The sequence below is a fragment of the Bubalus kerabau genome, chromosome 5 (genome assembly GCF_029407905.1).
Source record: "Bubalus kerabau isolate K-KA32 ecotype Philippines breed swamp buffalo chromosome 5, PCC_UOA_SB_1v2, whole genome shotgun sequence".
Taxonomy (NCBI): Eukaryota; Metazoa; Chordata; class Mammalia; order Artiodactyla; family Bovidae; genus Bubalus; species Bubalus kerabau.
Genome location: NC_073628.1, coordinates 109,295,065 through 109,307,023, shown reverse-complemented (window position 1 = coordinate 109,307,023; position 11,959 = coordinate 109,295,065). Strand labels below are relative to the sequence as shown.

The window sequence follows — 11,959 nt, the reverse complement described above, 5'->3', positions numbered from 1 at the left end:
CAGAATTCTCCACTATGCCCCATCTGTCTTGGGTGCCCCTGCACGGCACGGCTTATAGTTTCACTGAATTACGCAAGCCTTTTTGCGACGATAAGGCAGTGATTTGTAAAAGGGTTTTAATTGCTAAACCCCACCAAAAATCTTTTTATTCTTTTTGTTCTCCAAGAGGAAAAACAAAAAACAACAACAAAAAAAAGACAAATGATATTTTACACTGTGTCATTCACAGGGACCCTTTAGGAACACCACCCCCCCCCCCACGCCCAGCCCCCTGCCTCACTACCCAGTCCCCACCCTTACTCTTTATTGTGATTTAGAGCCAGCTCTTTCAGAGAAGCCTTGGCTTAAGCCCAGAGAACCAAGCATATGCCCAATTGCATTTCCCTTGCTCCTTTTAATGGGCTTATGATCTGCTATTTCTGATGTAAAGCCAAAGTGACAACTTGACACAGAGGAATTTATGTTGTTTCCTTTGGGAATGACACTACCATGTTTTTGAAGCTGCTCTAATAGTGGGACATTTTGTGTATATCGATCTGTCAAAGCATTCCCAAACAATATAATGATGCTTTCAAACTTCATTTTAGCTTTCCAATGGCAGGAACAAATAATGGCTTTCCTGTCTCACACCCATGGCTATAACAGACCCCATTTGTTGTTATTGTTTAGTGCTAAGTTGTGTCCAACTCTTTTGCGACCTCATGGACTATAGCCCACCAGGCTCCTCTGTCCATGGGATTTCCCAGGCAAGAATGCTAGAGTGAGTTGCCATTTCCTTCCCCAGGGATCTTCCCAACCTCGGCAGAACCTGAGTCTCCTGCTTGGCAGGCAGATTCTTTACCACTCAGATACTTGGGAAGCCCCCAGAAGTGACCTACTAGTGAAAATCAATGTTCCAGGAGTGAATCCATGATTGAGTCTTTGATTCCTCTCCCCCCCATATATTCCCTCCTGAATGAATATCTGACTAAATCAATTCATCTGGTTATATGTGAAGATTTAATCAGGATTTTCCTGGAGGACAGTCCCAAATCTAATCAGGCATCACTTTCTGATTGGATGGTAGCAGTTGGACAGGGAAATGATGTGATCAGAAAGGCTTATAAAAACCCCAGGCATCAAAGAAGAGGTGCAGTAGTTTCTTTCTCTGGAGTCACTGCCTGGGATCCATCTGAGCACACTGCCAACCACAGCAGAGCTGGTAAGTTACAGACCTCAGCAAAGGACACCCTCATCTTACCTATGGTCAGCAGGTTTCCACTGGTGGTGTGCAGCTATGGATGTCAAGGAGATTTTCCTTTTTCTTTCTTTCCAGATGTGTAAACGTAAGGCTTTGGTTTTGCCTCTACGTGTAATTTTGCCTTAATCCCAAACATCTGAATTTGTGCTTTGGTTTATGTCATTTAAAAATATCTTAATCAACAAGCTTTTATTTTTCAAAGAAAACATCTAAATTTTTGAAATTTTATTTCTCAACATTGAAAATAGTTTGTGCAAGTAGCATTCACATAAGGAGTATCTGTTTCATCCCAGCATGTTAACTGTGGGAACTGAGGGTAAAGGCTGTGTTGGGTACATGAAGCTATTAATCCCATAGTTTTAGGCTATAAGTGATGATTTAAAGTTTTCTTCCCCTTAAAAAGATGGAGCTTAACATTCAACTCATGGTATAAGTTTCCCATGAGCAAAGTAGTGGATGGAAATGGATGGATTAGTGGGTTGTGTTTCTTCCTCCTTGGTCTTTCTGAGATGCTTGTTCTGGTGCCTGTAGGGGCAGAACTATGGTTTTCTGCCCACTGAGCCCAGAGTGAAATTGTACAAAAACTGAGGCTCTTCCACCACTGCCAGAGCAGTGACTTTGACTGTAAGTTCCTCTGAAGGGTGGGGAGAAAGATGAAGGGGTGTTCATGCTTACCTGAGAAAGATGCCTTGTTCCCTGCAAGTTCTCACAGGATTCCTTTAGGAGCAGATTCAGGATGAGTGTCCAGAACCCCCTGAGACTCCTGAACCTCGCAGGAAAGAGCCTACTAGCCAATGAGGCCTTGGCAATTTCTGCTCTGGAGTATCTGCCCATCGAGCTCTTCCCCCCGCTCTTCATGGAAGCATTCTGTGGAAGACACAGAAAGACCTTAAAGGCCTTGGTGCAAGCCTGGCCCTTTGTCCGCTTGCCTCTGGGAGGCCTGGTGCAGACGCCTCATTTGGGAACCTTACAAGCAGTCCTGGATGGCCTTGATGTTCTGCTTGCACAGAAGGATCAGCCCAGGTGAGTCTGATGCAGGTAACCTGGTAAGATATGGGCAGTCCTGAAGAGACAGCCAAAGTCAGGAGTGAAGTGAGTGAAAGTCGCACAACTGAGTGACTCACTCACATCTGACTCCGTGCAACCCCGTGGACTGTAGTCCATGGAATTCTCCAGGCCAGAATACTGGAGTGGGTAGCCTTTTCCTTCTCCAGGGGACCTTCCCAACCTAGGGATCAAACCCAGGTCTCCTGCACTGCAGGCAAATTCTTTACCAGCTGATCCACAAGGGAAGTCCAAGAATACTGGAATGGGTAGCCTGTCTCTTCACCAGTGGATCTTCCCGACCCAGGAATAGAACCGGGGTCTCCTGCATTTCAGGTAGACTCTGTAACAACTGAGTTATCAGGGAAGTCAGGAGAGTAGATAGCAAATCGATGGGCCAGTGGCCTCTGATGATGCCAATGAAGAGATACAGAGATGTGGCCATTGCTGAGCTCACTTTGAGAAATACCAGGTAGCACTAGTGGTAAAGAACTTGCTTGCTAATGCAGGAGACATAGGAGACATGGGTTCAATCCCTGTGTCAGGAAGATCCCCTGGAAGAGGGCATAGCAACCCACTCCAGTATTCTTGCCTGGAAAAGTCCATGAACAAAGGAACCTGGGTTACAACCCAAGGAGTGGCAAAAGAGTTAGACATGACTGAAGGGACTAAGCACATGTCTTTCAGCAGTGCATCAGTGTCCAAGACGCAAGGGAATCTAAAAGTATGTCCCAGCCTCCTCCCAGGGATGCATAAGGGCACTAGAAGTATAAAGCTAGGAGAAATGAAAGAGGAAAAGGAGATGAAGGAAGGTGAGGCAAGACAGAAGAAGGGGGCAAGGCAGCAGGTGATATCAGGAATATGAAGTAAAAGTTCAGGTGGGAAGTCAGAGTGTTGCCTAAATTTTGTGTGGATCTTAAATCATCCTTGCCAATCTGCTGTTTCCCCACAGGAGGTGCAAATTGCAGGTGCTGGATTTAAGGAATTCTGGCCAGAACTCCTGGAAAATGTGGTCTGGATCCAAGATCCATGTGTCTTCAAGCTCATCAATGGCACCAGGGGTTGTGGACAGTTTGAGGGCCGAGAAGCCCTTGGTTCCCTTCGAGGTGTTCATAGAACTTCACCTCAAGGAAAGGAGCATGGATGGATTCCTCACCTACCTCATAAAGTGGGTGGAGGAGAGAAAAGCTTCCATACACCTGTGCTGTAAGAAACTAAGCATTCTTTCATTTCCCATGGAAAATATTAAGAAGGTGCTAAGCATGGTGGGACTGGACTGTATCCAGGAGGTACATGTGAATTGCACCTGGTATTTGCCCACCCTGGCCATCTTTGCTCCTCTCCTGGGCCAGATATGCAAAGTGCAGAGACTCCTCATCTCCCACATTCACCCGCCAGCTCCCAGGGAGCAGGACAAGCAGCACGTTGTCAAAATTACATCTCAGTTCCTGAGGCTGCACCACCTCCAGGATCTTCATCTGGAATCCCCCTTCTACCTTGAAGGCTGCCTGGACCAGATGCTCAGGTGAGTGTGCATGGCTGGCCAGGTAACAGCAAACAACACTAGGATATCAAATGCACTATCTTCTTTGCTGTTCTATCCCAAAATGTGGTATCACACAACCATCAAATCAAGGTAGGGGTCCAAACTGGGACAGAAGTTCTGGAAAGGGACAGCCTGTTAGGAAGCTATAGACTAGGGGTTAGAATATAGTGGGGTGGGTATTTGATTTCCTTTTTAGTTAGCGTTATCTTTCCTAGATGACTTAGGAAAATGGGTAAGGGAATGTGGCATCAAAGATGGACAACTCAACCAGGCCTGCATTTATAAACTGAAGCTGTGTGCCCTCCAGTTCTGTGACCACTATAAGCCTATTTCAAATACCCTATCAACACGCAGAAATCCCTTGCATTCCTATACACTAATAATGAGAAAATAGAGAAATTAAGGAAACAATTCCATTCACCATTGCAATGAAAAGAATAAAATACTTAGGAATATATCTACCTAAAGAAACAAAAGACCTATATATAGAAAACTATAAAACACTGGTGAAAGAAATCAAAGAGGACACTAATGGAGAAAAATACCATGTTCATGGATTGGAAGAATCAATATAGTGAAAGTGAGTATACTACCCAAAGAAATCTATAGATTCAATGCAATCCCTATCAAGCTAGCAATGGTATTTTTCACAGAGCTAGAACAAATAATTTCACAATCTGTATAGAAATACAAAAAACCTTGAATAGCCAAAGCAATCTTGAGAAATAAGAATGGAACTGGAGGAATCAACCTGCCTGACTTCAGGCTCTACTACAAAGCCACAGTCATCAAGACAGTATGGTACTGGCACAAAGACAGAAATATAGATCAATGGAACAAAATAGAAAGCCCGGAGATAAACCCACACACCTATGGACACCTTATCTTTGATAAAGGAGGCAAGAATATACAATGGATTAAAGACAATCTCTTTAACAAGTGGTGCTGGGAAAACTGGTCAACCACTTGTAAAAGAATGAAACTAGAACACTTTCTAACACCATACACAAAAATAAACTCAAAATAGATTAAAGATCTAAACATAAGACAAGAAACTATAAAACTCCTAGAGAAGAACATAGGAAAAACACTCTGACATAAATCACAGCAGGATTCTCTATGACCCACCTCCCAGAAAATTGGAAATAAAAGCAAACATAAACAAATGGGACCTAATTAAAAGCTTCTGCACAACAAAGGAAACTCTAAGCAAGGTGAAAAGACAGCCTTCAGAATGGGAGAAAATAATAGCAAATGAAGCAACTGACAAAGAATTAATCTCAAAAATATACAAGCAACTCCTGCAGCTCAATTCCAGAAAAATAAATGACCCAATCAAAAAATGGGCCAAAGAAATAAACAGACATTTCTCAAAAGAAGACATACAGATGGATAACAAACACATGAAAAGATGCTCAACATCACTCATTATCAGAGAAATGCAAATCAAAACCATAAGGAGGTACCATTTCACACCAGTCAGAATGGCTGCTATCCAAAAGTCTACAAGCAATAGATGCTGGAGAGGGTGTGGAGAAAAGGGAACCCTCTTACACTGTTGGTGGGAATGCAAACTAGTACAGCCACTATGGAGAACAGTGTGGAGATTCCTTAAAAAACTGGAAATAGAACTTCCATACGACCCAGCAATCCCACTACTGGGCATACACACCGAGGAAACCAGAATTGAAAGAGACATGTGTATCCCAATGTTCATCACAGCACTGTTTATAATAGCCAGGACATGGAAGCAACCTAGATGTCCATCAGCAGATGAATGGATAAGAAAGCTGTGGTACATATACACAATGGAGTATTACTCAGCCATTAAAAAGAATGCATTTGAATCAGGTCTAATGAGGTGGATGAAACTGGAGCCTATTATACAGAGTGAAGTAAGCCAGAAAGAAAAACACCAATACAGTATACTAACGCATATATATGGAATTTAGAAAGATGGTAATGATAACCCTGTATGCCAGACAGCAAAAGAGACACAGATGTATTGAACAGTCTTTTGGATTCTGTGGGAGAGGGCTAGGGTGGGATGATTAGGGAGAATGGCATTGAAACATGTATAATATCATATGTGAAACAAATCGCTAGTCCAGGTTTGATGCATGATACAAGATGTTCGGGGCTGGTGCACTGGGATGACCCAGAGGGATGGGATGGGGAGGGAGGTGGGAGAGGGGTTCAGGATGGGGAACATATGTACACCTGTGGCCGATTCATGTCTATGTATGGCAAAACCAATATAATGTTGTAAACTAATTAGCCCCCAATTAAAATAAATGAATTTATATATATATATAAAAAACCTGATACCACGGAGGGGGCAGGGAATCAAATACGCTCTGTGTAAAAGCTTGTTTGTGGATCCAGATAATGCAATTAATATATGGAAAATACATGATCCTGAAGTTGATAGTAATAGAGCAGGGGTCAAAGGGATCATAAAATTTGGTAGATAGTTTGTAGATAAAGCAGGGATGTAGGTGAGCCCCTGAAGACTGTCAACCTCAGTGGATGTCATGGGATATTGCCCAGGTTGGTCCTCTACACATGTCACCCAGAAGCCTCACCTGCCTGAGATGGGTGTCCAGGGCCAAAGCCTGATGGGATGAAGCCTGCCTAGGAAGCATTTTAAGTATATCTCTTACTATTAACATTTGGTGATGTCCACTATTGATTGAAGTAAAATGTCAGGCTCTCCTCTGAGCTTGTCCTAGTGCATTCCATTGTCTTCATTCATCCTCATAAGGAAGCAAAGTAAGTTTTACTCTGCTTGAGTAGTGAGGAGAGAGAGCTTTTAAGATTCTATATACTTTAAGGGATGGGATGGGGAGGGAGGTGGGAGGAAGGGTCAGGATGGGAACACATGTACACCTATGGCTGATTCTTGTGAATGTATGGCAAAACCCATCACAATATTGTAAAGTAATTAGCCTCCAATTAAAATAAATTAAAAAATAAAAGAAAATTCCTTAAAATGTCAACCTAAAAAAAATTGATAGCTTGATCTTTTTCATGAATAAAAATATCTGCTAATAAGGGAAAAAAAAAGATTCTATGTACTTGACCCAGTCACAAAGAGAAGGTGAAATGACTGACTGAATTGAGATTGGTCATTCTGGGTATTAATCCTTATTGGATGATTTGACCAAACTTGGGCTTGGGCAGATCACTTGTCTCTCAACTTGCAGTCAAATTCCACCTCAGTTTCTAAGACCTAATTCCTCTCTTTCTCCCCAGGTGCCTGATGACCCCCTTGGACACCCTTGCGATAACTCGCTGCCTCCTTACAGATTCAGACCTGACCCATCTGTCCCAGAGCCCGAAAGTTAGTCAGCTAAAGGGCCTGAATCTGAGTGGTGTTATGATGACCTACTCTAGTCCTGAGCTCCTCCCAGCTCTGCTGGAGAAAGTTTCAGCCACTCTCCAGGAGCTGTACCTAGAGCAATGTGGGATCAAGGACTTCCACCTGGAATTCCTTCTGTCAGCCCTGAGCCTCTGCATCCACCTCACATCCTTTAGTCTGCGTGGAAACTTCTTCTCCATGGCCACAATGGAGAAGATGCTGCGACACACCTCTGGACTGCCCAGTTTAAGTGGAGAGCTGTACACTGCCCCTCAGGAGAGTTTCAGCTCTCAGGGAATCCTCCAACCAAGTAGACTTTCCCAGTGTCGGACTGGACTGCTGGAGATTCTGAAGGACTTGGGACGTCCCAGGACCATCTGGATTTGCTTCACCCCCTGTCCACACTGTGGAGATAACACATTCTGTCAACCTGAGCCCATCATATACAGCAATAAAACCCTTACCTAGTTGGGTGCATCAGTGAAAAGCTTTCTTCTGAGTACTTGGGAACTGAAATCTAGGACAAAGTACATTGTGAAGGGAAAACAGACCCTTGGTGTCAGACATCTTCTCAATGTGAATGTGAAAAGGAAATGTGATCTTGCAGGGAGCAAGATTGCAGGGGGAAATGTAGTCTCTGTGGTAATGGAATATTTGTGGACATGTGTCCTGCAGAGTCAGAAATAGGAACCTAAATTTCTTTAGGTGGATTTGAGGTTGAGACTCACATGTTGAAGCTATCCCTGGGTAGATAGTTATAAATAAATTGTCAGAAATAAAGAGACCCTCACTGTAAGGCTACTGCTGCTGCTGTGCATGATATATTGTCTTAATTTTTCAGTTCATACCATGGGAATTTCCAAACACTGATTTTTTTTTTAAAAGCCACTAAGTTGTCTATGATCTAAAACCTTAACACTCCCACCAGTTCCTTATTCTATATGGGGCATCTCTGACCTTCTTGCTCACTTCTGGGGCTGTTCAGGGGGTTTATACACACTGAGAGGAACATGCTGTGTACAGTGAGCCACTCGAGTGCAGACCCCAGGAGGAGCCTCACTACTGACTCAGGCCATGACCCTGGACATGAGCAGTCCTTGTGATTGCCTTGGTCCCTCCATGAGGCAAGAATATAGGAGTGGGTTGCCATTTCCTCCTCCAGGGGATTGTCCAGACCCAGGTCAAACCCCAGTCTCCTGTGTCTCCTGCATCATACACTGGTTCTTTACAAACTGAGTCACCTGGGAAGTCACTTTTCTGTAAATGCTAGTTTACTAAATAATTGTGTGACTAAATAATATTCATTTAAATACCTAAGATATAAATGCTCTTCAAAAAGTTATAAAGGATATAACTGTTTTGTTTGGAGTTTTAATTAATTTTTTAAATTTTAGTTTTATTTTAATGTGGATTCTTCAAAATGTTTAACTTGGTTAGGCATCTCAAAAACATAGGACTTAGAAACTGATTTTGACAATCAATGAGCATTAGTTTTTCTTCTACTTTAGAAAATATTTAGTATAATAAAATTTTAGAGCAGGAAGGGTTACAGTTATATTTGTAAAACTAGATTTTCTTTTTTAGAGTAATTTTTGGTTCAAAGTAAAACTGCGAAGAAAGTACACTGAGGGCTCATTAACACATGATCCCACAACATGCAGTCACTCTGCTGCTGCTGCTGCTGCTAAGTCGATTCAGCTGTGTCCGACTCTGTGCGACCCCATAGACGGCAGCCCACCAGGCTTCCCGTCCCTGGGATTCTCCAGGCAAGAACACTGAAGTGGGTTGCCATTTCCTTCTCCAATGCATGAAAGTGAAAAGTGAAAGAAGTCGCTCAGTCGTGTCTGACTCTTAGCGACCCCATGGACGGCAGCCTACCAGGCTCCTCCGTCCATGGGATTTTCTAGGCAAAAGTACTGGAGTGGGGCAGTCACTCTACCCATCAGCATCTTCACTGGTTCCTACCGTCCTCAGCTCTGGACAGTAAAGAAGTTTTCCCACAAAGGGGAGGCCAGGCCAGGGCCACTGAAGCCACTGCAGGTCCCTATGTTCCTCTTTGATCTGTGTCAGGCAACCAAAGTGATGTGTTTTGACTTTCATCTCCCATGACATTTCTATGGATCAAAGCAGACAACCTGGTATCACTTGGATGACAACAACACGGTACTAGGCCTCATAGTTTCTCATTTCCTTCTGTAAAGCACAATTCTCAAAGTCTGAAGGCTGTGATGTATGAGAAGACTAAATTGCAAATTTCCAAAGAACATTCATCCCTTTCCTTGGCCTCAACCAAGATGGGGGATCCTCCACTTACCACCCAAACTGCATCTCATCTTTGCATCCAGAATGGACATTAATTACCAAGTGAAATAAGTCAGACGGAGAAGGATAAATATGGTATGACATCCCTTATATGTGGAATCTAAAAAGAAATGATAAAAATGAACTTACTTTCAAATCAGAAAGAGACTCACAGACTTAGAGAGTGGTTTCCCTGGCGGAAGGATAGGAGAAAGGGGTAGTTAGAGAGTTTGGGATGGATATGTACACACTGCAGTATTTAAAATGGAGAACCAGCAAGGAGCTTCTGTATAGCACATGGAGTTCTGCTCAATGTAAGGTGGCAGCCTGGGTGGGAGAGAAGTATGGGGGAAAATGTATACATGTACATGTATGGCTGAGTTCCTTCACTGTTTACCTGAAACTGTCACAACATTGTTTGTAAATCTGCTATGTGTGTGTTAGTCACTCAGTTGTTAGTCACACATTGTTAATCACTCAATAGTGTCCGACTGTTTGTGACCCCATGGACTGTAGCCTGCTAGGCTCCTCTTTCCATGGAATTTTACAGGCAAGACAAGAATACTCAGATTGGATTGGCAATGGAACGGATTCTCATTTCCTTCTCCAGGAGATCTTCCTGACCCAAAGATCAAACCTGGGTCTCCTGCATTGCAGGCAGATTCTTTACCATCTGAGCCATAAGTGAAGCCCCAAATCAACTCTACCCCAATTCAAAATAAAATTAAAAACAACAAAACAGAATGGATGCTATTCACTCTCTCTCCAAACTGCCATTGGCCACTCTGTACCTTTGGAGTTGGGGTGGGTCAGTCAATGTAGTCTAATGCAGGTCAGTGTAAGAAAGTTCTAGTTTTTTAGGAACTCACAAGCACAAATCCAGGCCTGCAGTGACCCTCAGAGGTCTAGACACAAGTCCCCAGACTTGAAAGGACACAGCCCTGTGACAGCCAAAGTACCCGATCTCCACCTTATCTGCAATTTCCCTCTGTTGCCCTCATTTTCGGCCCTACATCAGCTCTTCTTCTTGTTCCTCTGTTAAAAGGTAGAAGATTTGTAAAGGGAAATATATACCCAACTAAATGCAGCATTCCAGAGAAAAACAAGAAGAGGCAAGGCCTTAAGAGAACAATGCAAAGAAATAGAGAAAAACAATAGAATGGGATACACTAGAGATCTCTTCAAGAAAATTGGAGAGATCAAGGGAACATTTCATGCAAGGATGGGCAAGATCAAGGACAGAAATGGGATGTAATAAAAACAGAATCGAGGAATAAGAGGTGGTAAGAATATACAGAAGAACTATATAAAAAGGGTCTTAATGGCCCAGATAACCACACTGTTGTGAACACTCACTTAGAGCCATACATCCTTGAGTGAAGAATCCTTAGGAAAAATTACCAGGACAAAATTAGTGGAGGTGATGGAATTTCAGCTGAGTTATTTCAAATCCTAAAAGATGATGCTGTTAAAATGATGCACTCAATATATCAGCAAATTTGGAAAACTTAGCAGTGTTCAGAGGACTGGAAAAGGTCAGTTTTTATTCCAATCCCAAAGAAGGGTAATGCCAAAGAATGTTCAAACTACTGTACAATTGCACTCATTTCACATGTTAGTAAGGTTATGCTCAAAATCCTTCAAGCTAGTCTTCAGTGGTATGTCCATGTTTTAAGGACATCAGGATAGCAATAGTTTGACAGTGAGGTGTTAATTTTGTTTAAGCAGAATGAGCTTTATCTACACATACCATAGTCTTCACAGATCATTGTGAAATAATACTTATTTACTTTACTAAAATAACAAAAGATTTTTAAAACAAATATAAATCACATAAAGGCAAAGAAATTCACAATCTGTTATCAACAGCCACATTCTAAGAAAACTTTGTTCTCTTAACAGAGAGAGAAAACCAAATTCCTGTGTGTATCAGCTTACAGTTAATAACAAAATTTGTTTATCTGGTTAGTGTTAAAACATCTTTTCCATAAATTTTTGAGAAGTAGCAGTATTCTTCCAAAGGCATCAGAGTGAAATCATAGAAGGCATGTTTAAAATGTGATTGTAAAAAAAAAAAAAAAAATGTGATTGTATTGGAATTGACAAAGCAACCTGGTCATTGCTGTGACACCTAACTCTTTAATATGATAGTGAGAACTATAATTGACAATATTTTATCAGGACATATCAAATCTTTAAGATTTCCACCTAATTTTTAGGATACTGATATTAGCAACATCAATCATACAGTATAATCTAAGAAAACTTATCAGTCCTCCAACAATACTTTGCATGTAATTTAACATGTCAAATAAACACATGCAGTTTAATATCTCTCTTTAGGATGTCTCATGGGCCTTCTGAAGCACCTGAAAGTCAGCTAGAGGTCAAAAGAACTTCATTAGAATTTAATTTTAGGAAGGTCTGCCAAAAAATATCAAAAGGGTTTATAACACTCATTCAGATA

The 11,959-nt window shown here is 42.0% G+C and overlaps 1 protein-coding gene across 1 annotated transcript; it reads left to right on the top strand.

Annotated features, from left to right (window-relative positions):
• Positions 1-1,306: 1,306 nt before the first annotated feature.
• LOC129654034 (melanoma antigen preferentially expressed in tumors-like) lies at positions 1,307-7,990 on the top strand. Its single transcript, XM_055583641.1, has 4 exons — positions 1,307-1,325; positions 1,944-2,263; positions 3,237-3,809; positions 7,086-7,990. Exons 2-4 carry the CDS (start codon positions 1,977-1,979, stop codon positions 7,657-7,659), a joined length of 1,434 nt encoding a protein of 477 aa, XP_055439616.1. The 5' UTR covers positions 1,307-1,325; positions 1,944-1,976; the 3' UTR covers positions 7,660-7,990.
• The last annotated feature ends 3,969 nt before the right edge of the window (positions 7,991-11,959 follow it).

Coding starts and splice junctions, on each gene's coding strand:
- LOC129654034 (XM_055583641.1), top strand. CDS start 1,977: ATGAGTGTCCAGAACCCCCTGAGACTCCTGAACCTCGCAGGAAAGAGC. Junction 2,264..3,236: donor GCACAGAAGGATCAGCCCAG/GTGAGTCTGATG, acceptor GTTTCCCCACAG/GAGGTGCAAATTGCAGGTGC. Junction 3,810..7,085: donor TGCCTGGACCAGATGCTCAG/GTGAGTGTGCAT, acceptor CTTTCTCCCCAG/GTGCCTGATGACCCCCTTGG.